The 27,447-nt window shown below is 48.0% G+C and overlaps 1 protein-coding gene across 15 annotated transcripts in view; it reads left to right on the top strand.

Annotated features, from left to right (window-relative positions):
• Positions 1 to 888: 888 nt before the first annotated feature.
• SUN1 (Sad1 and UNC84 domain containing 1) overlaps positions 889 to 27,447 on the top strand; it is a 53,531-nt gene continuing 26,972 nt past the window's right edge. For 6 of the 15 annotated variants that reach the window (XM_082430627.1, XM_082430633.1, XM_082430631.1 and 3 more), the window contains exons 1-6: positions 14,984 to 15,088; positions 16,111 to 16,207; positions 22,737 to 22,886; positions 24,265 to 24,449; positions 25,382 to 25,408; positions 25,512 to 25,697. In XM_082430627.1, the coding sequence (XP_082286753.1) occupies positions 15,070 to 15,088; positions 16,111 to 16,207; positions 22,737 to 22,886; positions 24,265 to 24,449; positions 25,382 to 25,408; positions 25,512 to 25,697 (664 nt within the window). In that variant the 5' untranslated portion in view covers positions 14,984 to 15,069. Of the gene's footprint in view, positions 979 to 1,011; positions 1,555 to 11,594; positions 11,697 to 14,983; positions 15,089 to 16,110; positions 16,208 to 20,372; positions 20,498 to 22,736; positions 22,887 to 24,264; positions 24,450 to 25,381; positions 25,409 to 25,511; positions 25,698 to 27,447 lie in introns of those variants that run through there. The other 9 variants (XM_082430624.1, XM_082430635.1, XM_082430625.1 and 6 more) reach the window with 8 other exon arrangements.

The following is a 27,447-nucleotide window of genomic DNA, read 5'->3' as shown; positions in this document are numbered from 1 at the left end:
CCATCCTTTTTCTTCATAAACCCTACAAGGACAGCCAGCTAACATTGCATTAGTCCATTGCCATTACTGTAATAAATATGTTCTCATTAAAATGGCCCTTGCAACTGGTTTTTCCTTTGCAGCGCTGGAAGTCTTTTCCTGAGCGGGCAATGTGGTAGGCTCTTCCCGCCCTCACCTGCCCTCTAACCCGCTGGAGCCCCGTTTCCTCTTTTGTAAAGTAGGATCGTAATAGCTTCTTTATCTACCTGGCAAGTCCGTTGTGAAACTCCAAGAGATAGTAAAGGGCAGGGCTCAGCCACTGCAAAACCCCACCCAAAAGTGGCCTGTTGTTATCTGTGTGGTCCGTGGGTGGAGGAGCGTGCAGGTCAGGAAGGCGCAGGTGTCCTCGGCAGGCCCCGGGGCAGCAGCCGGAGGGCCCAGCTCCGCCACCTCCCGCCTCGGAGGAGCGCACTTGCGGCCCGGCGCGCACACCTGGGGACGCGGGCGGAGCTCGGAGACCGCACAGGTACTGGGTGTTGGGGGCGGGGGCTCGAGAACAGCCACGGAGCGCAGGGACGGGTGTTGCAGGGATGGCGGGCACGGCGCGGGACGGCCTGGCTGTTGCCGGCCCAGACCGGGGTTCTCCTGAGACCGGCGTCCTCCTCTGGACACACACCCTCCCTGAGACTGGGGCCCCTCCGCCCCTCCTCCCGGCTTTCTCGCCCCGCCCCCTTCGCGCCGCGCACCGCCTCGGAGCCCCGCCCATTTCCCCGCCCCACGGCTCGGCAACAGTTCTCGATTGGCTGGGCGCCTAGGTAGGCCGCCTCCGCATTGGCCGAGGAGCTCCGAGTGGCGCGCCCGTGATTGGTGGACGTCCGCGTTTCTCCCAGGCGCGGCGCGCGATTGGCTGGCAGAGGCACAGTCTGCGGGGCCTGGGCGGTGCAGACGAGGCCTCAGGCGGAGGCTGCTAGGGGGAGCGACAGCGGCGGCGCGAGGCAGGTGAGCAGCAGCCAGGGGCCGGGGCGGGGGTCCCGGCGGAGTGGGGCCGGGGCCCGGGCGTCCCTCGTGGCGGGCGCGGGTGCGGGCGCGGGCGCGGGCGGGTCGCGGCCCCCGCTAGGGCCGCCAACGGCCGCGGCGTTTCAGCCCCGCTGCCCCCGCGCCCCCTCTCAGCCCGGCGTCGCCGCCCCGGCGCCTCAGTCCCCTCCCCCTCAGCCCGCTCCTCCTCAGTCCGCTGCCCCCAGGCGCCCTCTGCCTCACCCGGTCCTTCTTCAGCGCCCCCGCGCCCCCTCCCCAACCCGGGCGCGCCCCCGTCAGCTCCCCTCCCCCCACCACGGCGCCCCCTCCCCGGCCCGCCGACCCCTGCCTGCCGGCACCCGGCGCGGCCCCGGGACGTCGCACCCCACGCCGGCTGCCCGGCTCGCGTGCCCGGGCTCGGCGCTCTGCCCGGGGGTCGCGCGTGCCCGCCGCTGCCCGCGGAGGCCGCTGACGTCGGGCGGGCCCAGCTCGGTGCCGGGTCCTGTGCCAGGTCCTCCGTGCACGACCCGTTCCCTCGCTCCGCCCTCCCAGCTCGGAAACGTGAGCGGTTCGGGTCTATTTTCGTCCATTTCGGTGGACGCCTCAGAGTTCCTTTAAGTCTGGAAACGCGGGACGGTTGGGTAGTTCTGGGGAATTTTCTCAGCTTATTTGGTTTGACAGTTTTCTCTTCTTTTTTCTTAATCTTTTTTCTGTGTGTTTTGGAAATGCTACTGTATTGGGGCACTGGACCTCTTGGACCGGTTTTCTATTTTTTCATCTTTCTCTCCCATTTTCCAGCTTTGTCTTCTTGTTCGACTTTTAGATTCTTCAGTTTTCTAACTCATGTGTTGAGCGTTTTATTTGGGCCATCAGAGTTTAAATTTCCCAGAGGTTTTTGGTGGTTATTGTTTTTCCTCTAAAATTTAGTAACATGTTCTTGTTTCTAAATGCCGTGGCGTCGCAGTCTCCGTCCGTGGCCTAAGTGTTGGCTGGCTTGAGTCCGCCTGTCCTGAAACGTCAGGTGATCTTGGTTGAACTCGCTTAGCCGAGAGCGGGACCCTGCCCAGCCCTTGGGACGTTCTCTGCACCTGCGCTGGTCCTGTCACTGTTGGCTAGGAAGACGGGTGGGGTTACCTCGAGGGACGCTCCGTGTCATTGTCTTCAGGGCCTTTTACTGGACTTGTTAGATTCCCAGAGACGGGCTTTCCAGCCTCCTGCCTCGTTTTAGAAGTCGGGTAGAAGAGTGGGGCTGTGGCCTCCACAGATGAGCAAGGAAGTGCTCACTTACTCCCTTTACAGGAATGCATTCTAGAACTCAGCTGTGCCTCTTACCCTCTGGTCTAGAGAGCCCTTGGCTTTATGCCCCAGTCTTTCTTCAGCGGAGGCAGGAAGGGGATCCGTGCGGAGTAGCTAACTGCTTTTTTTTAAATTGTGGTAAAAATACACAATATAAAATTTACCTTTTTAACCTGTACTCTGCCTTGGCATTAAGTGTGTTCACAGTGCTGTGCGACCATCCCCACTGCCTAGTTGCACAACTTCTTTTATCACCCTGGATGGAGACCCTGTGCCCATCAGCAGTCGCTCCCCCTTATCCGCTGCTCCTAGCCTCTGGCAACAGCTAGTCTTTCTTCTGTCTCTGTGAATGTGCCTGTTGTGGATTTTTTATGTAAATGGATTCATACAGTATGTGGCCTTTTGTGTTGATTCTTTCACTTAGCATAATGTTTTTGAGGTTTATCCATGTTGTAGTGTGTGTCAGAACTTCATTTTTCTTTACAACCCAATAATATTCCACTGTATGAATATATCCCAATTTGCTTATCCATTCATCTGTTAGTGGACATTTGAGTTGTTTCCACTTCTTGCCTATTATGAGTAATGCTGCTATGAACATTTGTATACAAGTTTTTGTTTGAGCACCTGTTTTCATTCTTGCGGTATATCTTGATAACTAGGAGTGGAATTGCTGGGTCACATGGTAATTCTATGTTTAACTTACAGAGGAACCACCAAACTGTTTTCTACAGTAGCTGCACCATTTTACATTCCCACCAACAGTGTGAGAGGGTCCCGATTTCTCCATATCCTCTCCAACACTTATTTTCCATTTCGTTTTATTATGGCCATCCTAGTGGTTGTGAGGTGGTGTCTCATTTTGATTTTGATTTGCATTTCCTTAATGACTGATGATGTTGAACAACTTTTTATGTACTTGTTGGCCATTTATATAGCTTTGGAGAAATGTCCATTCCAGTCCATCGTCCATTTTTTAATTGGGTTGTTTGTCTTTTCATTGAGTTGTAAGAGTTCTTTATGTCTCCTAATACTACACCCTTATCAGATACATGATTTGTGTGTACTTTCTTTCATTATTTGGGCTGTCTCTTCACTCTGTTGATAGTGTCCTTTGATGCACAAAAGTTTTAATTTTGATGAAGGCAAATTTATCTATTTTCTCTCTTGTTGCTCATGCTTTTGGTGTCATATCTAAGAAACTGTTGCCAAATCCAAGGTTGTGAAGGTAAATCTCTATGTTCTTTTTTTTTTTAATATTTAAATATTTATTTATTTTTGGTTGCGTTGGGTCTTTCTTTGTTGCTGCACGCGGGCTTTCTCTAGTTGTGGCGAGCGGGGCCTACTCTTCGTTGCGGTGCACAGGCTTCTCGTTGCGGTGGCTTCTCTCGTTGCGGAGCACGGGCTCCAGGCACGTGGGCTTCAGTAGTTGTCGCACGCGGGCTCAGTAGTTGTGGCTCACGGGCTGTAGAGCAGAGGCTCAGTAGTTATGGCACACGGGCTTAGTTGCTCCGCGGCATGTGGGATCTTCCCGGACCAGGGCTCGAACCCGTCTCCCCTGAATTGGCAGGCAGATTCTTTTTTTTTTTTTTTTTTTTTTGGCTGTGTTGGGTCTTCGTTTCTGTGCGAGGGCTTTCTCTAGTTGTGGCGAGCGGGGGCCACTCTTCATCGCGTTTCACTGTCGCGGCCTCTCTTGTTGTGGAGCACAGGCTCCAGACGCGCAGGCTCAGTAGTTGTGGCTCACGGGCCCAGTTGCTCCGCGGCATGTGGGATCTTCCCAGACCAGGGCTAGAACCCGTGTCCCCTGCATTGGCAGGCAGATTCTCAACCACTGCGCCACCAGGGAAGCCCCCTGGCGGGCAGATTCTTAACCACTGCACCACCAGGGAAGTCCGAGGAATTGTTTTCTTAATTTCTTTTTTAGGTTGTTCATTGCTAGTAAATAGAAATACAGCTTATTTTTGTGTGTTTATCTTGTATCCTACAACTTTAACTTTGTTTAATTTGTTTATTCTAATAGTTTTTTGTGAATTCTTTAGGATTTTTTGTATATGAGATCATGTCATCTGTGAATGGAGGTAGTTTTACTTCTTCCTTTCCCAGTTTGGTTTTTCTTTTTTTTTTTTTGGCCGCATTGGGTCTTCGTTGCTGCACATGGGCTTTCTCTAGTTGTGGCGAGCGGGGGCTACTCTTCGTTGCGGTGCGTGGGCTTCTCATTGTGGTGGCTTCTCTTGTTGCAGAGCGCAGGCTTCAGTAGTTGTGGCGCACGGGCTCAGTAGTTGTGGCTCACGGGCTCTAGAGCGCAGGCTCAGTAGTTGCGGCACACTGGTTTTGTTGCTCCGCGGCATGTGGGATCTTCCCGGACCAGGGCTCGAACCCATGTCCCCTGCATTGGCAGGCGGATTCTTAACCACTGTGCCACCAGGGAAGTCCTTCCTTTCTAGTTGGGATGCCATCTCTTTCTTTTTCTTGCCTAATTGCTCTGGCAATTCCAGTACAATCTTGAATAGCAGTGGTGAAAGCCATGTCCTTGTTTTGTTTCTGATTTTAGGGGAGAGCTTTCAGCTTTTCACCATTGACTGTGGTGTTAGCTGTGGGTTTTAGTAAATGCCCTTGCCTGATTGAGGAAGTTCTCTTCTATTTCTAGTTTGTTGAATGATTTTGTCATGAAAGAGTTGGATTTTAACAGGTGCTTTTCCTGTACCAGTTGAGATGATCACGTGGTTTTGCCTAACTGCTTCTTAAACAGACTTTCATCATTTGACTCGTCCTGTATTTTGATTCCACTCTACATCCTTACTCCCAAATGTTCACAGATGTCACTATCTTAAGCTTTTGGGGTTCTGTGGTGAAAATTGGGTTATTTCTAAGTGTTCCTCATTGCAGGCTTATCAGCTTTTTCTGGCCTAAGTCAGTTTTCATTCATCCATTTGCTTTCTAGTTTTTGAGTTTCTTGCTTTTGTTTTTTCTCCCTTTCAATAAATGCCAGGCACTTTTGGTAGAGGTGGTGATAGGATGAAACCATCCTTCAGCATTGTAGCACCTGCCCTTACCTCAATATTTCAAGGTGAGGTGAGAGCCCAGGGAATTGCAGGGCATTTCTTAGGGCCCACTGCTGATTCAGGCTAAGTGTCCTGAGCACATCCCAAATCTGAGCACCCACATTGGGGTTTGCAGGGCAGTGGGGAAAAGACAGTGATGCCAGCCAAGCACAAGTGGTGCTGCTGTGAATATTTTGGTGGGTAGTTGTGCTCAGTGCCACCTGCAGGAAGGTTGCAGTATTATTTTGTTGATTGAAAACACCTTCATTTTCTTCCTCCTCTTCTTCCTAAATTTGGAACTCATTGCTATTTTGGACAGCTTAGCCCACTCGATTTCCAGTTAGAAGAGACTAGGCCTGCTGCATTTGAAACTGTTTACTTCCTTTGGGCCAAAATAAACTTAGGATTGATAGAGGAAAAGTACAGACCATGATGTTGCTGTTTATAACATGCTATTTATTATAATCACATGCCGTAATTGACTCTACTTCGTTAAGTGACTTGTGTGGTTCATTAGTCAGTTTTGTAGTTTGAATTATATCTGTAATAGTGCTTGTTAGTTGGGTGCTTTGTTTTTCATTTAGTCGCATAGGGGCATTCAGTGAATGGTCACTGGCTGCGAATTTTAGTTGAGGAACTAAGAACCATGTGACAGACGGTTTTAGACATTTGTGCAGAATAAAACTGCAGGTGCCAGACTTCAGTAGTGTGAGAGTGATCAAGTGTAGATCAGTGATTCCCATTGGGGCATGAGGGGCTCCCCAGGGGCATGTATGGCTTGAAAACAAAGCAGTGCTTTGCCTAGTTGCTTTGGTCTTAAGTCATTCTACTTGCTTATTTGATCTTTATGTAACATTATTGGAAGATGGGAGCTATATGTAGAATATGAAAAACATCAATTTAAAGGTTTCTTTACTTGCTATTTATGCTACAAAGCTTTTTAGTACTGGAGAGTGCTCACTTTTAGCCCGGTACTTCACACGTGGGAGGACAGAGCACTAAAGGGTGGTCTCAGAAATGGTGTGGATTAGCTGTTTACGTTTATAGCAGAAATGAAATCCTGTAATTGTTGTTTCTGATTGTTCCCAGTTATAGTTGGAAATGAAACAGAATGGGCGCCACTGTTCTGATTGGATGAGGAAACGTAAGAAGTGCTTCAAATTCATTAGAAGGAGTAAGGAGGCCAAATACATGGGACCCTCACTGATCGTCATGAATTCATCTAGCACTTGGGGCATGGTTTTTCCAGGACGTTGTCAGACGTGCAGCGACAGAGGGATGAGGGGAACCCAAGAACATTTTCAGGTTGAAGGCAAAGCAACATGATAGCAATAAGTTCTCCCATTTCTCTGGGCACTTATGAGATGTTCATTGGTTCTGCAAGTCAGGGTTAGCGCCTACCCTCAGAGAGTTCATGGTCTAGTTGGAGAGAAAGACTCTTTAATAAACAAATATTACAATTTCTGTTAAGTGGTAAATGCCAGGGAGCACTAAAATTGGCACCTAACTTGGATATGTGGGTTGGGGGCATCCAGGAGAGCTTCCTGGAGGTGGTATCTCAGGTATAGCCTAAGGATGAGTAGAAGTTAGCTGGGAGTGATTGGGGTGGAAAGAGAACAAGGGATTGGGGAATCAGGAATCAGGAGGGCATCCCAGACAAGGAGAGAGCACAGGAACAGTACGTAAATGGGGTGGGGGGAGAGGGTTACCTGAGGCCAGGTTCTCAGTGAAGCTGCGATATGGGTGGTGGGAGATGGAGAAGTGGGGCATTGGACAGAGGGTTTACTTGCAGGTGCTGGGAAGCCGTGGTGGGATCTGAAGGGAGGGAGATGGTCAGGTCTCTTTTTAGGTGGACTGTGCTGGCAGTTTTCTGGCTTGAAGAGGCAAGACTGGAGACAGGTAAATTAAGGGCGCTCCCTCACAGGAAGCCAGCCAGAGATGGTGCAGCAGGGGACCAGCTGGAGGGAGGGTGCTGCTGTTCTGAAGAGGGGGGAGCAGTTGGACGCATTGAATTTAGTTACTTGTGGGTGACTTGCAGAAATGCTCCACGAGAAGTAAAATCAGATGCCTACCTCAATGTATACAAAGGAGTTACAAATGGATGAGATGAATTAAAAATGGTGGGAAATGTGACAGTCAAATCAGTAAGAGTAGTAGAATCCATGACACACTATTCATGTGTTCTCGGATTAGGAAGGCCTTTCTTTTTCTTTTTCTTTTTTTTTTTAATTTTGCATTGTTTTGATTCTTTTTTTTTTTAACAGAAACTTTAAATCAACATATTATCAAGGGAATTTATTATCTTTTAAAATTTATTTTATTTTTTTATTTATTTTTGGCTGCATTAGGTCTTTGTTGCTGCACACAGGCTTTCTCTACTTGCAGAGAGCGGGGGCTACTCTTTGTTGCGGTGCACGGGCTTCTTATTGTGGTGGCTTCTCTTGTTGCAGAGTACGGGCTCTAGGCGCGTGGGCTTCAGTAGTTGTGGCATGCAGGCTCTAGAGTGCAGGCTTAGTAGTTGTGGCGCATGGGCTTAGTTGCTCCGCGGCATGTGGGATCTTCCCGGACCAGGGATCAAGTCCCCTGTATTGGCAGGCGGATTCTTAACCACTGGGCCACCAGGGAAGTCCCTAGGAAGGCCTTTCTAAGCAGGACAGGGAAGGACTGACTGTGCAGCCCAAGTCACCATAAGTTTGTTCAGTAACAGACGGGGGACATCCCAGGCGTGTGTGACGTAACTACGGTTGATGTCCTATAAAACAGTGAGAAAAAGACAAACCTCCAGTAGGTTGAGATATAGGGCTGGCCTTCGCCTGTCAGAGTGGCCCTGCAGAGTTGACCACTTCCAGTGTTGGGAGGAGCACTGTCAGGTTAGGGGGTCCCAGAACCTCCACCTAGCATTGCTTCGAGAAGGCACTCGCTGTCATTCGCTGTCGCTGAGCTCTTTCCAGTGGAAGAGCCGTGCGTAGCTCTTCTAACTGTACCAGTTGTAAGAAAATTCAGAGCACTCTAGGTTCGAAGCAATACATAAAATCGTGTGGTTCATGTTTTCTGTATTCTAAGAAGAAAGACCCTTTACAGTAACATGCATAAAGTAAATTGGCTTTTGCTCAAACACTGAAACAAATCTCACTGTAAGAGGAAATGCAGCTTTTATTTAAAAGATCGGGAGCACATATCATTGGGAGGTGTAAGCGTGTGATAACGCATCTTCACGTAGAAGGAATTATTTTCCCTAAAACTCAGCTATTAGGTAAACAAACCCATCTAGCCTGCATCTTTTCCTGTTTCATTTCCAAAAAAAGGAAAGAAACATTGGATCTTGGCTAGAAACTGTCAGTACATAGTTGCTGCAGAAAATAACTAACTCCTGTTGAGTGTTTTCACCCTTGTGCCAGGCAGCGCTGAGCGGGTTAGGTGTGGTAACCGGTTGAATCCTGCAGCAACATTGAGAGTCAGGTGCCACGTAGAGTGAGTAATGGTACCAAGGGTTCTTACAGCTGAGTAAGAACCCTGCGGGTCCGGCTGCCCCACACCGCTTCACAGTGAAGGCCATTTTTTTTTTTTTTTTTTGAAAATAATAGTTACTGGGTTAATTGTTTATAAGACCAAAACCTACTTTTTTTTTTTTAAACTTTTTATTTTATATTGGAGTATAGTTTATTAACAGTGTTGTGTTAGTTTCAGGTGTACAGCAAAGTGATTCAGTTATTCATATGCACGTATCTATTCTTTTGCAAATTCTTTTCCCAGTTAGCAAAACCTACTCTTTTCAAAAAATGTTGAATAGTACCCGAGGGGGTAAGTGAAAAGTACATGTCCCATTCTCTGTAATTTTACCATTAAGTTTAGTATTTTTCCTGAAGTTTTAAAAATATATTCAAGTATATATATAACATGTGCAGCATTCTGTAAAGGTCTTTCAAATATTTTTAGGTTATAGTCATTTGTTTCTCATTTGCAGTTTTAAATAACGAGTTCGTTTTTAAGGACTCTCACTTAGTATAAATCATAGTTTTTCATAAACTAACAATGTTTTGCTTCCTTAAAATGAAAACAGGTATGTGAGGCTTATTCCTGTTTGTTATGTTGTGGAAGTAATTACACTGAACATGATATTTGGAAAACAATCATTTCTAACCCATTTTATGATTTTTTTAATCTGTAGGAAAAATAACTTAATGTTTTTAGTCTCTGCGTTATGCAGTTTTAACAGGATTAAGTCTGAGCAGAGTAATTATGTTAAGGTTTAGTACTCTGGGCTTCCCTGGTGGTCCAGTGGTTAAGACTCCATGTTTCCACTGAAGCGGGCATGAGTTCAATCACTGCTCAGGGAACTAAGATCCCGCATGCCACACAGCAAAGCCAAAAAAAAAAAAAGATTTAGTATTGATACTAAATTTTAAAGGGCACCTCTGAATTTTAGTTTTCAAATTCTTCCCTACAAGGCATGTAACAGTGGAACACCTGATTGCGCAGGTGCGCATTGAAAACCAAGCCCTGGGTGATGAAGAGTTGGCAGAGGTGGAGCTGGACTGCGTTTGCGGGTGCAAGGCCCTGAGGGGCCCCCATGGGCCTGTGCTGTCAGCTCAGGGGGCCCTCGGGGATGGCCCGGTGGCAGATGGCGGTGTCTGGAGCTGCGCCCAGAGTGGGGAGGAGGGTGCTGCCTGGAGCTGTCGCCTTGGACTGCTGTGCTTTCTGTGGACGGGTTGCAGTGCTGGTGGTGGATTTGGATGGGGGCTAACGAGGTTGGTCCGTGCAGGTTGCTCCTGAGGGTTTCTGCCGTGTCAGCCGGGCTCGCTTCTGGTCTCAGCCTACTTGGTCAGCGACCCCATCAGTTCATAGAAAGCTTGATTTGTAACATGCTTGTCTTTATAAACACAGTGCTTTCAGAGCAAATTCTGCTTGCCTTATACATGGTTTAATACAAAATAATTATTTACTAGGTGACGATACTTGTGGTTTATAATGATGAGAAGAAATGCTGCTCACCATTTTTAAAGTTTGTCTTTTTCTAGTTTTATTTTAGAACTGATAGCGTTTCCTAAGAAAATATTTTGTGCTAGTTTATTTCAGGACCGTTAACAGTTTTATTTTCTTTCTTTGGTTTTGCCATTTGCTGCAAGCTCTGTTTTCAACCTTGTGTGACTTGTAATTTTTGATATTTTTCAGGCATGTTTTCTAGATTGTTACTAGATTAGTACAGATGTTCTAAATAGTAGAGATTCAAATTATATGTGGTGGTTGAACTAAAATCCATTTTTGACCAAAGCATTCAAGAACAAAAATTGAGCTTTATATTTCATTTCTACCATATGATGCAAATGTTACATACAGTGTGTACTAGGCAAGGTAAAGGGTATTAAAGGAGAAACCAAGTGTAACTTACGAAGCATCTTAACTCAAATTTTAAAACCCTGCTAGGATCTTCATGTTTGTAAAGATACTTATTTAATTTCTTAGGTTTGAAACCAAAGTTTGCACCCTAGACAGAGGACCTCTTCTTTTGGCTGTGCTTGCCGGCTTGTGTGTGCTTAGCCACTAGTGAAAGCGAGATAGGAGGGAGACACCAGGGTGATTTATGACGATAGCGCTTCCTTTTTCACTGGAAGATGTCGCTCGTGGCCCACCATCTCCTTAGGGGAGCACTTTTCCCTCTTGGGACTGGCGGCTGCAAATCGAAAGCTGTTAAAGAGCACTGTTTTCCGAGGATACGGGGAGGCTCCCCTGAGCGCCCTCTCCCTCCCCCCATGTTAATCCGCTGGGCCTGGAAGAGGGGGGGTGCCTGGTGTGAGCCCCGGCTCTGCTGTGCAGTCCCTCCCTCCCATGTCCGGGACACTCACGGGGCACGTGGCCTGTGCAGAGGTCATCCCAGTCGTAACACTTTCGGGAGAAGGGAGTGGCCAGGAAGAGTCTAGAGAAATGAGGACAGTGAAGCCTGCACAGGGCACCTCTCTGTAAACAAACGTGTTTACAAAATGTTGACTTTGTATTCATTCCAAGATTTTCTGATGCTGTTGAAAACGTTTTCAATCCATTTTTTCACTTGCTCTTTCAATACTGCTCAGATTATAAATGCAAATCAGATCTCCCTTGAGTCACAGGCTGAGGCCGCCTTTAGGCCATGCTACAAGTAGGAAGGCTCTAATGTTACACGCGGGCTTGAAGTAGCAGTGATGTAAGGGGAGACTGGGAACGGCATTGTGAACATGCCAAGCGCTGTTAGCGGGAGAACTGGTATCACAGTTGCACTTTTGCTGCTAGGGGTCCTGATGAGCTGAGAGAGACCGGAGCTGGTGTTCTAGCCTGCCGGCCCCAGGAGCAATCTGAGCTGCCGCTGGACTTCGTCTTTTATTTAGGTTGGGGGTGAGTGAGTCTTCCATCTCGGGGATTGTTAACTCAGAAGGAAAAAAAATCCTTTTTTAAAAAAAAATTTAAAACAGGCTATATAAGTTTATTCCACAAACTAATTAAAGCTAACTTTTTGAGTGTTTGTCATGTGTCAGGCACTGCTTTACAGACATTCTCTCTTTTTACTTAATTTATTTCTCTCTTTTTTACTTTATTTTATTCTATAATTTTATCTAATGCTCACATTTTATGAAAGGAACTAAAGATTAATTTTAAACTGTTCTGAATCCATATCATGATCTGTCCAGGGAGAAAGAATGAGGCAGCAGGGTTGATGGAGGACAAGCCGGGTATGGAAAGAGGCAGCAAAATACATTCTGATGAGATACATGATCACACTCTGTAATGCGGTCCACAGTAAACGCAGGAGAGAGCGCCGGTCATCACTCCCTAGCTCGTTACTGAGTCACGCTTGGTGTGGCCTCTGCCGCTGCTTTTGGAGGGTCTGCTTGGAGAGGTGGTCTTCTGGGCTGTGGAGGAGGTACTGGCTAGAACAACGTTTACCTGGGCCACGGGTCTGATTAAGCAGGGACAGGATTCTGCGTATAGTTGTATAGTTTTATACGTACATGTGTTTCACTGGAGAACAGAACATAAAATTCACATGGTTACAGGAGCGAAGTCAGAATGAGTAGGAAAAAGTAAGGGCATCCAATCGCATGCTCCCTTTCCTTCCACTGTCGTAGCCACTGAGCTCTGGCTGTGACGGGCCACGGCCTCCCTGCCCTGTCTCCTGTCTGCCTTTCCTCCAGAGCCGCATGGCCTGCTCTTCCTAGAGCTGTGTGTGTCCACACTGGTGCTCTCTTGATGGTGTTATCTTTGGGCATTTTATTACGTTTGAAGCTCCTCTCATAAAACATTTAGCCAAAAGTCTACCACTGTGCCTGCCACTCAGCTCGTGTCTCTGTGTTGTCACCCGCAGGACTTTTACGTGGTCACTCTGCTGTAATCCTATCTTGCTTGTGATAGGCTTGTGATGGCCAGTAGCTGCATTTGGTTCTTTGATAGAATTTTATCTCAGAGACAAGAAATTAAATTTCTTTTAAAATTGTGATATAAGGCCTACATTAAACCCAACTAGGGTGGTGTCACACAGCTTTATCTGTCTCATCGATTGGAAGAACCAGGTTGAACAGTGTGGTGCACTGTGCCTCTGACAGCTTTTGAAAACACCGTTTGTTATGCATTAGAAATTAACCTCTCTTTTAGGTAGATGAAAACGTGAGAACATATTGATGTAACTTTTAAAAGTAAAAAGGCTGTAATAGATAAACAACAGGGACCTTTGTATAGCACAGGGAACTATCAATATATTCAATATCTTGTAATAACCTATGACGGAAAAGAATGAAAAAGAATATATATATGTGTATATATATGTTTGTATGTATGTATATATAACTGAATCACTTTGCCGTACACCTGAAATCTTGTAAATCAACTATACTTCAATTTAAAAAAATTAAAAAGCATTAGCACTTCCCTCATGGTGCAGTGGTTAAGAATCCACCTGCCAATGCAGGGGACATGGGTTTGAGCCCTGGTTTGGGAAGATCCCACATGCCACGGAGCAACTAAGCTTGTGAGCCACAACTACTGACCCTGCGTGTCACAACTACTGAAGCCTGCATGCTAGAGCCCGTGCTTTGCAACAAGAGAAGCCACCACAATAGAAGCATGCACACTGCAACGAAGAGTAGCCATCACTTACCGCAACTAGAGAAAGCCCGTGTGCAGCAACAGAGACCCAACGCAGCCAAAAATAAGTTTGAAAAAAAAAAAAAAAAGTATGAGGTAAAGATGTCCAAAAAAAAGAAAGCATTAAAAAAATAAATTGCATGGGACTTCCCTGGTGGCACAGTGGTTAAGAATCTGCCTGCCAATGCAGGGGACACGGGTTCGAGCCCTGGCCTGGGAAGATCCCACATGCCTTGGAGCAACTAAGCCCGTGTGCCACAACTACTGAGCCTGCGCTCTAGAGCCCGCGAGCCACAACTACTGAGCCCGTGTGTCTAGAGCCCGTGCTCTGCAACAAGAGAAGCCACCGCAGTGAGAAACGCGTGCAGTGCAACAAAGAGTAGCCCCCTCTCACCACAACTAGAGAAAGCCTGCACATAGCAAGGAAGACCCAACAGAGCCAATAAGTAAATACATACATACATGCAAATAAAATAAAAAGGCTGTTAGTTCTTGCATATGTCCTCCTCACCAGGCTCTAACTGCTCCTTCTGTGCTGAGTCATGGGCTGGACCTCCTTAGATCCCTTCAGCGGCCTTGCCAGTAGCGCTGCTGCCACCCTGCTTCACAGATGGAGCTTCCTGTGTGCGAGGAGCTGGCCTCAGGGCAGTCACTCAGCTAGTGGGCAGAGCTGGGATCAGAGCCCAAATCTGTAGGAGTCAGTCCCTGTTCTTAGCTGGACGCTCTGGTGTCTCCATGTCATAGCCACGATGTTTAGATTAAATGCTGCTTTTGGGCACCTGCCATTCACTTGTTTATAACACTGTAAACCAGTTTCTGTAAACCGGTCCAAATACTCAGTTCACTAAGGACGTCTTGAATTCTTTTTTTTTTTTTAAATAAATTTATTTATTTGTTTGTTTATTTTTGGCTGCGTTGGGTCTTCATTGCTGTGCATGGGCTTCCTCTAGTTGCGGTGAGTGGGAGCTACTCTTTGTTGCGGTGCGCAGGTTTCTCATTGCGGTGGCTTCTCCTGTTGCGGAGCACGGGCCCTAGGTGCGCGGGCTTCAGTAGTTATGGCTCGTGGGCTCTAGAGTGCAGGCTCAGTAGTTGTGGCGCATGGGCTTAGTTGCCCCACGCCATGTGGGATCTTCCCGGCCCAGGGATCGAACCCGTGTCCCCTGCATTGGCAGGCAGATTCTTAACCACTGCACCACCAGGGAAGCCCCCGTCTTGAATTCTTGAATACGAGTTGTAGAGAAGTTGGTAGAAATTAGCAGCAGTTAGAACAACTTTAACCTGGGGTTGGTAACGTGGGTTGTAGTAAAACATGAAAGTGAAAGATCACTTTGGGAGTCAAGTTAGGAAGTAAAAATCAGTTATCTTCTCTAGAGGATGAGAGCAGTTATGGGGTGTTAGTATTGTTATGGTTGCTTAGTAAGTCATTACTAGCCACAGCACAGTCGGAAGCCATTACTACACCGCTGCTGGGTGTGGCTCTGTCCTTCGGGGGAGCTGGGAGGAGGCCTGAGCCATGAGGCTGCCCCCCGTGTGCTGTTCCTCAGTCTCTGTGCCCTTGAACCTGGGCTCCAGTGCTGGTGGAGGAGACAGAGGGGAGCTCGAGGCCAGTGAACAGGTACTGAACAAATGCATGGACTCAGTACTCGAAGGTAAGTTTATTTGCAGCAAGAGGTTTACGTGTCTATTAATAGAATGAATTGTACTTGTTGAGTGTGTTACCTGGGCTGGCGGGCCAGGTCCCGGAGAGGAACTGAGCAATGTTGAAATTAGTAGGCACAGTAAAGTTTTTATATATAAACAATGTTCCTTATTTCTATGGGTGCTTAATTTTTAAAAGAATATTTGGACTGTTTCAAAGAATATGGAGTGAATTTAAGTATTTTTGGCTTAGTTTATAGAAATCAGTCATTTATACCTGAATATTTTTTGTCCAAGTTTATCTTCCTTGATCTTTCAACAGCAGATTATGATTCACATTACTCCTACGAGGGTGTGGGGGTTTTTTTGAAGTGTGTGTGTGTGTGTATTTTTAGCCAGAGGAAAGTTTGAGTCATTCCAAAGAAATCTAGATGACAACATGAAAAACAATATGCCCAAAACTTTTTAATTTGAAAATAATGTGTTTTCCTTTGGGGAAAAATGAAAGTATTAACAGTGCCTTAAGCTTATCTCTTACTCACCCTGCAGTTTTCTGATTCTGAGCTACTTGTAAAAATTTTGCTGTCTAGGAAAGTATGGGAGTGCTTCTTGACCACAGAACAAGAATCCGTTCTGTTTTACTTAATAACAATGAAAATTTATTCCAGAAGAATGAGAACATTTTGACACCTTCAGGAATTTAAAAATACATTTTGGAAAGGATTCTGAGATACTTTCTGTATTCTTTTCATCATTTTAAGTCAGTTGATCTAGGATTTCCCCTTGTTGCTTTTGTAGATATATAATCTTAGGGAACTAAGTATGACAACTGTGTTCTGGACTTGCAACCATGAGAAAACTTGTCTCCTTTGCTTAAAAAAAAAAATCAACCAAACCAACCCTGCTTTACTGGCCTTGTTTGATCAAAGTGTTGACGGTGCCTCTAGTCAGTCTGCATTGGGCCACCACAGGCAGGGCTCCTCTGTGTGTTCCGGCCTTTAACAGCCTGCATTGCTTTTCCCGCCATCTGCAGTATGCTTTGAGACTGTGAACATGGACTTTTCTCGGCTCCACATGTACACTCCTCCCCAGTGTGTGCCCGAGAACACTGGCTACACGTATGCACTCAGGTGAGCTGCTCGCATGCGTGTTACGTTGTCTTGCCTGCGCTGTTCTTGAATGCTGTTGGGTTAATGGGGGCTTTATGGTACTTGCACCCAACTGCTCTTTGTTGAAAGTGAAAATATCTATGAACGTTATGTTATGCTCTGGTTTTACAAAACTGCTAAACTGACATGGAAATTATGAGGTTGTTTTGAAAACCGAACGTTTCTGATGACTCAGTGATTAGTCACTGCAAATGAATGACTGTTTTAGCCTCCACCCAGGTGGCTGTGGTCTCGAGAACACATCTGTGTGGTTATGGTGGGGTTTTGTGATTTATATTAATGGCTGAATATTTTAAAATTAACAGAACTAACCTGGAAAGTGACTTGCCTTTGAGAGGAGCCATCATAAGTAGAATTTTGATGAAGCCAATGGTTTCAAGACCACAACTTCTGTCAAATGCACTAGGTTTTCTGTTTTTATTTGTATTCTGATTCGATGCTGAACCTTGAAGTTTGAGTCTTAGAAGCTGTTGACTTGCTCTTTGCCTTTCTAGTTTACCAAGTATTGATAGAAAGGATGATTGAGATGAAACTTAAGTATTATAAAATTATGGGCTACTGCCAAAGGGAAAAACATTCCTGGATTGGTGAAGATTTGATTGGCAGATAGAAAAACCTTTGCATCCTGGCAAGATGTTTAAAGCACACAAGGAAAATGCTAGTGTCAGTTTTATCAATGGCTTATCTTCTAAACGGTAAAAATGTAATTGAAACTTAAAGAAAATTGGAAGGTATTTTAAGAAAACTACTTCTTAACAGCATTAGTCAAATCTCATATTTAATGATTGAGTTTTTAGTCACAATTTTAGATCATGTCACACTTTCTGTGGTAACACACTTTGTTTTTGTTAAAAGTCCTGTACTATTTTAGAACAAAATGAGTGGGCCAACTCAAGTAAAATTCCTCCTTATTCTGTATTGTGGAGCATAAAAAATAATAATTCCTGGTAATTCATTTTTAGCTTTTATAACCCATTTTATTTTGTTTTTATATTTATTTATTATAACCCATTTTAAATACAGTTTTTAAAAGTTGCCTATGTCTGGGTCTCTACAGAGAGCCCAGCCCTCCTCCAGTGAGGCGTGCGGAGGGATCGGAGGTGGATGAGAACTGAAGTGGGAAAGGCAGGCGGACTGAGCTGTGCTGGGATGTGGGCCTGTGTTTGAGGGCGGGGGGAGGGCAGCGAAGGGTTTCAGCCAGGAGGGGTGGAACCAGGGTTATGCAGATATGGAGAGTGGGGCGGTGCTGTTCAGAGGCTGGCAGGAGTTCAGGTGAGACTCCATGGGGGCCCAGACCGCGTTAGTGCTGGGCAGGGCGTGGGGAGAGAGGGGTTTGGGAGGGAACACTGGGGGCCTTGTACTTGACTGGAGGAAGGGGATGAAGGAGCAGCCAAGCGTGACAGTCACGGTTTGGCGTGGGCACAGGAGGAGGACCACCAGTTAGCGGGAGGGTGTGTGAGACTCAGGCTCAGGAGCCATGTGGGCGGCAGTTCTCGTCTGACCATCAGCAGGTCACGATGGGAGCCCGAGGGTGCCCTGGGGGCCGAGGGCCCACAGAGACACAGGAAGCTGTGATGGGCGGGCACCTCAGCACGACTCTTGCCGAGGGTCCCAGCCACTCGACACCCAGTCTGGAGGGGGCACACCCAGTTGTGGACCGGCCTCAAGTGGCCGTGCTGAAGCCGGCTCTGTCCTTGCCTGCCCTTCTCTCTCCTGCCTGTGTGTCTTCTACGTCCCCACTCTTCAGTGAAGCCTCTATTTACCGTCCAGCTCCAGCGGAAACTCATGGTCCCTGGAGGCTGGGTTTCCCTGCAGCCTTTCCCCACAGCCCTTGGCCACCTGGCCTGGCCCGAAATTGTCCTCCTCATATCCTTGTCCTTCCAGACCCTCCCCTTCCGCCTGCTGAACTCCCCAGTCTGACCGTCTGTCTCATTACCACCTGGGTGGCCCCTGGCTGACCACTCCATGTCTAGCACTGCTGGCCTGCAGCCTCAGCACTTTCAGTAAACACGTAAAGGCTCCTGCAACATCCTGGTCATGCCATTTCTTTAAGATGTTTTTCTATTATGGAAAATGCCAAACAGTGTGAAAGTTTGGAGAATAGTGATGATAAGCCCCTTCGCCTCTCACTTAGTTTCAACAGTTACCAGTACTTGGTCTCCCCTCCCCAGTGGATTGTTTTGAAGCAAATCTCTAAAAGATAACGATATTTTTAGAACAACTAGTCAGAATACCAGGTGTTGAGAACCCAAGGTAGAAGGAGGGGAGAGGAGAGAGTCTGGGGCAGGTGACTGTCACACATGTTGCTAGGCAGTCGGGACCTGCTGGGCTGGGAGACAGGGAGGGTGTTGACCTCACTGGTAGGAGTCCCTCCGGGGGCTTGCAGTGTCTGGAGCCGTACAGGGAGGGCAGTCGAGCTTTTCCAGGTGAGAGTGTTGCCAGGCCCTGGGACAGAAGGCCAACAGGGCAGGGGACACAGCTGGGGGTAGCTGTGACAACAGTCAGAGTTGGGGTCCCTGTGAGGCAGGAGAACCATTGTGGTGAAAGGTCATCAATGATGGGTGGTGAGGTTTGAGGCTGGGACTTCAGAGGGGCAGTGCTGGGGTTAGGTACTAAGGTAGAGCAGTACTCTGAACGGTAGGACTTTGGGCAGAGCCTTAGAATTGTCACCGGGTGTGACTTGCTTTGCCCACATGCCCTCTCCCAGTTACCGGCTGCACCTTTGACGGTATAGCCAAATTCAGCGCTGGTGGCGCACTGCCCACTCCACGGCTCATTGCTGCCTGCTGTCCATCCGGCTTTCAGCTGAGGTAGAGTTTTTCCAGCCTTTTAATTAAAAGTGCATCTTGGGAATTCCCTGGCAGTCCAGTGGTTAGGACTCAATCCCTGGTTGGGGAACTAAGATGCTGCAAGCCTCGTGGTGCAGCCAAAAACAAACAAATAAATAAAAGTGCATCTAAATACCAGACATTTTAAAAAGAACAATGCATAGTTGATGAGAGAACTAAACTAAAATCTTATACTCTTAAGGATTAGATCTATACTTTATATTTGGGGTCTTTGTCTATATTATCTTCTTTTATATCCTAGTTTGGTCACTTAATTCTCTCTAATCCTGGATTAGACACCTCAGTTTAAAATTTTGTGCCCCACCCCAGCTTTATAGAAAAATTAATAAAGGAGCTTCCCTGGTGGCGCAGTGGTTGAGAATCTGCCTGCCAATGCAGGGGACACGGGTTCGAGCCCTGGTCCGGGAAGATCCCACATGCCGCGGAGCACCTAAGCCCGTGCGCCACAACTACTGAGCCTGCATTCTAGAGCCCGCGAGCCACAACTACTGAGCCTGTGTGCCACAACTACTGAAGCCCACGTGCCTAGAGCCCGTGCTCTAGGAGAAGCTCGCGTACCGCAACGAAGAGTAGCCCCTGCTCACAGCAGGTAGAGAAAGCCCGCGTGCAGCAACGAAGACCCAACGCAGCCAAAAATAAAATAAATAAATTTATTTTAAAAATAAGTAAATAAAGTAAACTTTAACATGGCATGTGATGAGGTTGCGCTGCCTCGGGGCGGTGCTGGTGTCCTGTGTCTCCGTCAGACGCTCGAATCTTTCTGCGGGGCCCTGGGTGCACCTGTCTGTGGGAGCCTGTTACAGGTGATGGTTGGGATCCCAGCCTAGGGCAGGAGAACACAGGAGCTGGTGGGGCACTCACGGAGTCGTGGGGTGGGCGCCCAACGCCTCAGGAGAGCCCCTCGGATGCAGACAGAGGCGCTTGTCAACATTCAGGTCTGAAGTCAGCACAGAACTGTTGGTCCCCGCCTCCCTCCCTCCTTCCCTCTATCCCTCCCCCCCGCCACTGTGAACACTGCTGCCGGGTCTGTTGAGCTGAGCACTGTCCAGCTCAGAGTGGAAGTACCCCTGTGCCTCCCTCCTTTCAGCTGCAGAGGTAACTCTTGTTCCCGGTTTGGAGGTCTTTTCTGTGCTCTTACACATCTGTGTTGGTAATATGTGCTTTTATTTATTATTGAATATTTAATTTATTTGATTTTGGCATTGCTGCACAGCTTGCTGGATCTTAGTTCCCCGACCAGGGGTTGAACCCTGTGCTTTTGTGTTATATATATTTTTAAAAACATGAATAGGATGATAATAGAGTATTTCTTTTTTCATTTAACAGTATATCTTGGAGGTCTTTCTGTGACAGTATATATAGATCTTTTATGTTTTCTAACGGCCTCACTGCATTACGTAAGGTACATGTATCCTAGTTTATTTCATCATCCCCTTATTAATGGGCATTTCCCAGTCGTTTGCTCTTTTTTTTGGCCGTGCTGCGCGGCTTGCAGGATCTCAGTCCCCCAACCAGGGATTGAACCCGGGGTCATGGCAGTGAAAGTACGGAATCCTAACCACTAGGCCACCGGGGAACTCCCTCATTTGCTCTTACGAACAGCCGCTATACCGGCTTCTTCCCAGGGCCCTCTCTAATCAAAGTAACAGGTATTTGGAACACCCTTCTGCCGGCAGGGGCGTTGTGTTAGAGGTCCTGTGTTGGAAAGCCAGGACCCTGTCCAGACTGGCAGCGTTGTCGTGTCCCCTGAGTTGCAGCCTCTGGGGCACGTGTGGGTGGGAGACGGGTGCGGGTGCCATCGTCAGCTTCTTGCCTTCTGCACGTTTGCGTATTTGTCTAGGTTGCTCCTCGAGACACACACCTGGTCTGGGGCCTGACAGAGGCCGGTGGACTTGAACTGCACTGTCCTCTCTTGATGTTCAAGTTCATAAATGGCCGTCCTCTAAAGCCAGGACTTAGGTTAAGAGGAAGATGGTGGAGGGGTATTGATCCATTTTTACGTGGTAGATTCTGACTTGAAATAACAGTGTTCTTAAACGAGAATTGTAATTATGTAAAATACTAAAAATAATCTTGGAAGAAAAGTAAGCATATTTTCTACTAAAATGAGGTAGAGCTTAGCGTCCTTGCTGCTCAGTGTGGGTTAGTGCAGCCTCTCTCTTGCCCCCACTCCAGCCTCTCAAGTTGAGGAGGACCTTTTCCTGAAGTTATGTGTGATGCCTCAAATGGATATGACAACTTGAAGCAATTTGTAATAACTTTCTGAGGGTTTGATTTAACAGTTTTTAGTGTCATATCTGATAAGTTTATGATGAATTTGATTCTGAAAATATTTTTATAATATAAAATAAAACGCGGAAATGTTCTTAAGCCCATTTACTTTACTCAGATACCCCTGGTTACCGTGGATTTCCAGATCCTTAGCCCGGTGGTCTGCTGTCCTGAGCGGGGGCTGTTCTCCCACTGCCTACTGGACGCACCCCCAGCGTCTCTGCCTCCTCCTGTGGATAAACTACTTGAGGGGTTTGGAGCTCCCTTCTCCGCCACAGCAGGGCCTGCCCAGGGCCTCCAGGGTGCAGGCCGTCCTCTAGCGCGCACGCGCACGAAGGCCCTTTGGTTGAAGCCAGGCCCGAGGTTCTCTTGCAGCCCCACCTTCTGTGCCTTGGGCTGCAGTCCTTCTCTTGGCCTGCTTTGTTCCCTGTGGCAGCCGTGGCCTCTCCCTCCCTCTCTCACCTTCGTCCTTCCTGTCGGGTTGTGAGCTCACCTCCTGGAGGTGTGGCGTCCTCACTGCGTGGTGGCCCCGGCTGCTGGACTGTCTGTAGGATCCCCGCCCCCAGGGAGGCGCAGAACAGGTTCTCGACTCACGTTTCTGGATTTGGAAAACTTGCTGACAGCACAGAAGGATCTGTGTTTTTTGTTTGTTTGTTTTTTGTTTTTTTTTTTTAAATCAGGATCTGTGTTTTGGTTTAAGATAATTACGTGGAAGGGTAACGGAGTGGCTTCTCTGTGTACTAGTTTGTCTCTGGGTTTATGTGATGAATTAAATGCGAAGTGCGCTGGTGGCTCAGTCACTGGCTTTTCCTTTTCTCCTTACGTTGATTCATTCAGTGACCTACTGGGATCTCGGATTAAATGTCACGTAGTGGTCACTGTCTCATTAACTGCTTTATCAGGCAGTGTCTACTAGTAAATGGTTATGATTTTCTAACAACGTTGACCTCCTTCCCTGTAGGTGGGGAGTCTCGTGAATTTAGCACGTCCTGACGCACTTCCCAGGGCCGGGTGTAGCCTTGAACACCAGGCAGCTGGGGGATTCATTTCACATGTGCTGTGATCAGAGCAAATGTAGGGGCATCAGTTGTTGAACAAGTTGGGTGCCAGCTTGCTTTTGCTCTGTCGGAAAGGCTTCACATAGTGATGGCTGTTTTTTTCGTTTTTTAAAAAAAATATTTTATTTATTTATTTATTTTGGCTGCGCCGGGTCTTAGTTGTGGCATGCGGGATCTTTGTTGCAGCATGCAGACTTTTAGTTGTGGCATGTGCTGTTTTTAAAAATTCACACTAGGCTGCACGTTCTGTTTGTTATTTGTTTTAAAAGTGGTGCGGTAAGCGGTGTTTATGACGAGGTTTTTTCCTTCTAGTTCAAGTTATTCTTCTGATGCTCTGGATTTCGAGACTGAGCACAAATTGGATCCTGTATTTGATTCTCCAAGAATGTCCCGCCGCAGTTTGCGCCTGGTCACCACAGCCCGTGCCGCTGAGGATGGCCCCACTGGGGACAGAGCAGCCAGGTGAGCGAAAACAGTTAAAACCAAACACATGAGGTTTCGGTCTGTAAGACTTCACTCTCTCGAATTTACGGATATGTGTGTACACACACAACTGCACACATGGTCGTAGCTGTACTGTGAATGAGGCTGAAACCAGGGCTGGGGTGTGCGGGTTGTTTGGCGCTGGAGTAAAGAGGGACGCGGACACCCCTCCCGTCCGGGGCAAGTGTTCCCAGCTCATCTGCGTAGCGGGCCCCACTGGCGGTTAAGGGAGGAGCCCTACCCATCATCATGTGGCCCTGCAGGTGTCTGTGTTAGTGCTTTAAGTCTGTTTATAAAATCTGTGTGAACTGAAAGATACACGTGTGAAGTTTAGATGATTACCTGTATTTATGATTGTCCTGTTCACTTGATTTCTGAACTCTCCACGTGCCCATCACTTATTTGTGCCCAAGAAGGAGCAAAAGTGTGCAGGATCTTTGTACCATTTAGAGATAAAGAATAAAAGTAACAGCTTTCCTTCAACATCACTCATGTAAGAGTGACGAGTTTCCTGCGTGAGTGGTCGACTCTTGGGAGTGGGACGGTGGCTGTTGAGAGGTGACGGGACACTGGCCTGACAGCAAGGCTGGACGCTGGTGTCTGTGGCGTCACCTCCCCATCTGTGGTTCACACTCACACACTGCACGCCCCGCAGCCACCTGGGGTTCATTTGCAGTGAGGTTCTTGGATATCCTGGTTTGGGGTGTTCATGCAGGTACTGCTGTGGGAACCACGGCTGTAACAGGCTGGTTCTCTGTCCCCGGGCGACACTGGGACCAGGTTTCCCGGTGCACCTGCTCATGGGGGCCTTCCTGTCTCTGCTCCCTGCCTTTTGCTCACTTCTCGCTCCCTCAGTGGGGAGGGTCTTCAAGGGCTTTGTCTCCATCCTTGTGGTGGATCCAGTACAGAAAGGATTTTGGTGACAGCCTCTCCTCGCTGTACTTGACGCAGTTCCGCCTTTACTAGTGACTGAGAAACAGTGCGGAATGTGCCTGTGGATGCAGTTACTTGTTTTAAATGGTGGGGGGGACACTAAATTTATAAATCATATAATTTCAAAATATAGGTCATTTTTATTCTTAGGTTATTTTTAGTTTGAACCACTTTTGGGTCATGAGGCCCCAAATAATCTGAGAACTACTTTGTGTGTACAATTTTAGGAGGAGTTCTTGAGCCCAGCTTAACAATTCCTTTTTTAGATTAACAGATGTCTCATTACAGCAGAAAGGGCATAAGAGCACGTTGCCTTAACAGTAGTATATTCATTGTCAGGCAGAGATTTTGTGTTGGTAAAATGTAATCATTTGTATTTACTAGAAAAAGTCTGTAGACTTGTTCCTTTCTCCTTCCTTTTTAGACTAGCAAAACAGCGCAGCAGTGCACACAAGCCGGCATTTAGTATCAACCACACCTCGAGGAAGGTCCTGTCCTTGGCTGTCAGCCAGAGCGGCTCCAGTGCCATGCGGGCTGCGGCTTGTCTGCGGCCTCCTGTGCTGGACGAGTCTCTGATCCGCGAGCAGACCAAAGTGGACCACTTCTGGGGTGAGTCACCTCCAGTGGTTTCTCCGCTTCTTCTGGGAAGAAGGGGCGTCATGGCCTGGTTGTCCCTTTTCCCCTTACTGGGGGGAAGGAGCCCCAGGAAGTCTGGAGGCCTTCCTCTGGACTGAGATCGGAAATGCAGGGAAACTACTTCCAGCTGCCGATCGTGTGTCGTGATATGGAAGATGGAGTGGAGTGGTCAGGGCAGTCTGATTAACTCTGTGTGTCTAAATGCATGACTTTTGTGGGATGTTTAAGCAAAGTCATTGGTAAACTCACCAGCATGATTTCAAGTTCCAGACAGCAATTTTTGTCTCATTGGAAAGCATCTAGTATAGACGAATTGACACTAGGAAATGATGTGGCTTGTGACCTGGATTGACTAAGGCAGCAGCGTGACCCCAGTCCTCCCTGTGGAGGACTCGATGGCCACAGGGGCCATGGCTTCGAGGGGCCGCAAAGCTGCTCGTGTCCACTTGATGTTCCGGTTGGCCCTTCTGAGAAGATTCAAAGATTAGATTCGTTCCAGAAATCTTACGTGCTGATTTGGGAAGCCCTGGAGTTCGTATTCTGTTTTGCTCACTAGCAGAGTAGCTCCCGGGCAGCAGAGGAGGCGAGTGTGCCGGTGCTGAGGTTCCTGCCTGTTCTTCTGTGCACAGCATGGGTGTGTGTGTGTAGACAGTGTGGGAGTGCGTGAGAACAGAGTGTGTGGGGAGGTATTTTCTCCAGAGATGTGCTTTCACCTGGAATTGAAAGCAAGCATCTGCATATACCTGGAGAAATTTCTGTTAATTCTAGGCGTTGTAGGAAGTCAATCTTGACCAGTGCCATGATGCTGATTTATTAACCATTGTAACCTTTACTTTTGAGTTTGTGTATTTTGTTCTCTTTTGATAATCTGAGCTCAACAGCAAAAATATGTGTGTGTTTTTTAGGTCTTGACGATGATGGAGAGCTTAAAGGTAATTCTGTCCTTTTCTTCCCCACATTTTTCAAGATGGAGGTTTTAGTTAGGTGTTTGCAGATTGTAATAAGCGGGTTCCATCTCCTTTTTGCAAACTTCAGGTGGGAGTAAGGCTGCCATTCAGGGAAACGGCGATGTGGCCGCAGGGGCCGTAGAAGCAGCGGGGAGCAACGGCTACACCTGCAGCGACTGCAGCCTCCTTTCCGAGCGCAAAGGCGCGCTCACTGCATACTCCGCTGCCCGTGGCCCGGCCTCAAGGATTTACTCGAGAGATAGGAGTCAAAAACGTAAGTCTTGCTCTTTTAAAAGTTAGAAAAAGAGTTCGCGTCCAAATATTAGATATTTCCTTTTCTTTTTATCAACCTTGTCTTATAAGCCTCAGTGTCTGCACTGTTTCTACTGTAGACTCGAACTCAAAGTTATCCTTTAAAAGTTTAAGAGATGCACCAAAAATTACCTCTGTTCCTCCTCTCTCAACTTACATTTGATGTGGTTGGTCTTTTTGTACCTGGGAGTGTTTGGAATTCCATAAATTTGAACTTGGCGTAAGCAGGAGAAACCTCGTCCTGAACTGGACCTGTGGGCTGTGCGGTCACCTGCAGACGCTCCTTCTTTTCCTGGGAGCGCAGACTCCAGGCGCCCAGGGAGTCAGGGTGGGAGGCGGTGATGCTCGAGGCAGGGACGTGTTCTCTCTGGTCTCTGTTGTGGGTGAGAGTCCGTGACCGCAGGGGCAGCTCACCGGGAGTGTGCGGGTTCTGGGGGGCACATGGCACACCAGCCTGTTTGGGAGGGTGGCAGGCATGGTGGAAGGTCTCACGGGGCAACCTTGGCCCCACTGACCGGCAGAGGAGGCCCTTGGGACCCCGGTGCGCCTGCTTGACCACAGAGGGCCGGGGCCTGGCCATGTTCCCAGCTCTGATCAACACCTGGGCCAGACTGAGTCGGCCTCGCTGCTGGGCCCCTGGGGAGAGCACAGCTACAGAGGCCCTTCCGGGGGCCACCGTGTGACCAAGGTGCCCCTCCAGGCTCGGGGCTCCGCGGCTGCTGTGATCACTGTTCGCCTTAAGGGAACACATAGGGAGGCTGGGAGCCCTCGACTTGAAACATGTGTCGCCTTGTTTCCAAGCCCTTGGTACCTCGTCTGTTTAATCTGAGCACTGGACTGTGTGGCAGAGCCAGAGGACATGCTCGGGTGAGTGGACAGGGTCTGGACGGGACAGTGCAGGAGGGCAGGGCACTGTCTGTCCGCTCCCTGTGTTCCTGGCTGTGCCCTGCGCACGAGGGTGCCCAGTTCATACTTCTCAAATGATGATTTTGACATAATGAAGGATGATGGTACCTGGACTGACAGTTATTTCTATTTTGGCATCTCATCCTTGTGACTAGACCTTCTGGTTTTGGCTGCTGTAGTGTTACCGACCTCCTTAGCGTTAGTAGAGCAGTGTGGGAACACAGTGAGGGGAAGGGGGTGGCAGAATCAATATGAGGGTTTCCTCTGTAGCAGTTTCTGGATCGTGTGGGTGCTGTGGAGACCAGCATCGCTGAGCGCTCACTCTGCCCCCGGGCTCTGTACCCATGTCCTCACTGACCCTCACAGCAGCCCTGCTGGACGGTTGTCACCCTCATTGTACAGACCGGTAAACTGAGGTTCAGCCAGCTTCAGACACTTGCTGGTAAGTGATGGAGCTTGGACCTGGCCCCAGGCATGTCGCCTGCAGGGCGCCCTCCCCGAGACGCTGTGTCCTCTGAGTGCCCTCCCAGGGCCGGGACTCCGTCCCTGACATGCTGTGTATCGGGTTTTGAGGCTGCATTTTGAAGTGTGCCGTTGCTGAGTTGAGCATAACACCCTTCTCAGGGTAAAAGCACGTTCCACAAACGGTACCTGGTGGAGTCGTGGTGCTCGCAGGTCGCCACCTGTCTGTGGCAGTGTCTGCTGCTCTCCCCCAGCTCCGTCTGCGTCACCAACAATGCAGCCACTTGTTCTGACAGCATGGAGGATGGTGGGCCTGAGCCCAGCTGTGCGGTTGCTATGTCTTC

This window comes from Balaenoptera physalus (genome assembly GCF_965194825.1).
Source record: "Balaenoptera physalus genome assembly, chromosome: 16".
Taxonomy (NCBI): domain Eukaryota; kingdom Metazoa; phylum Chordata; class Mammalia; order Artiodactyla; family Balaenopteridae; genus Balaenoptera; species Balaenoptera physalus.
Note: the sequence above shows the minus strand (reverse complement) of the source record. Positions and strands in the feature narration are given on the sequence as shown.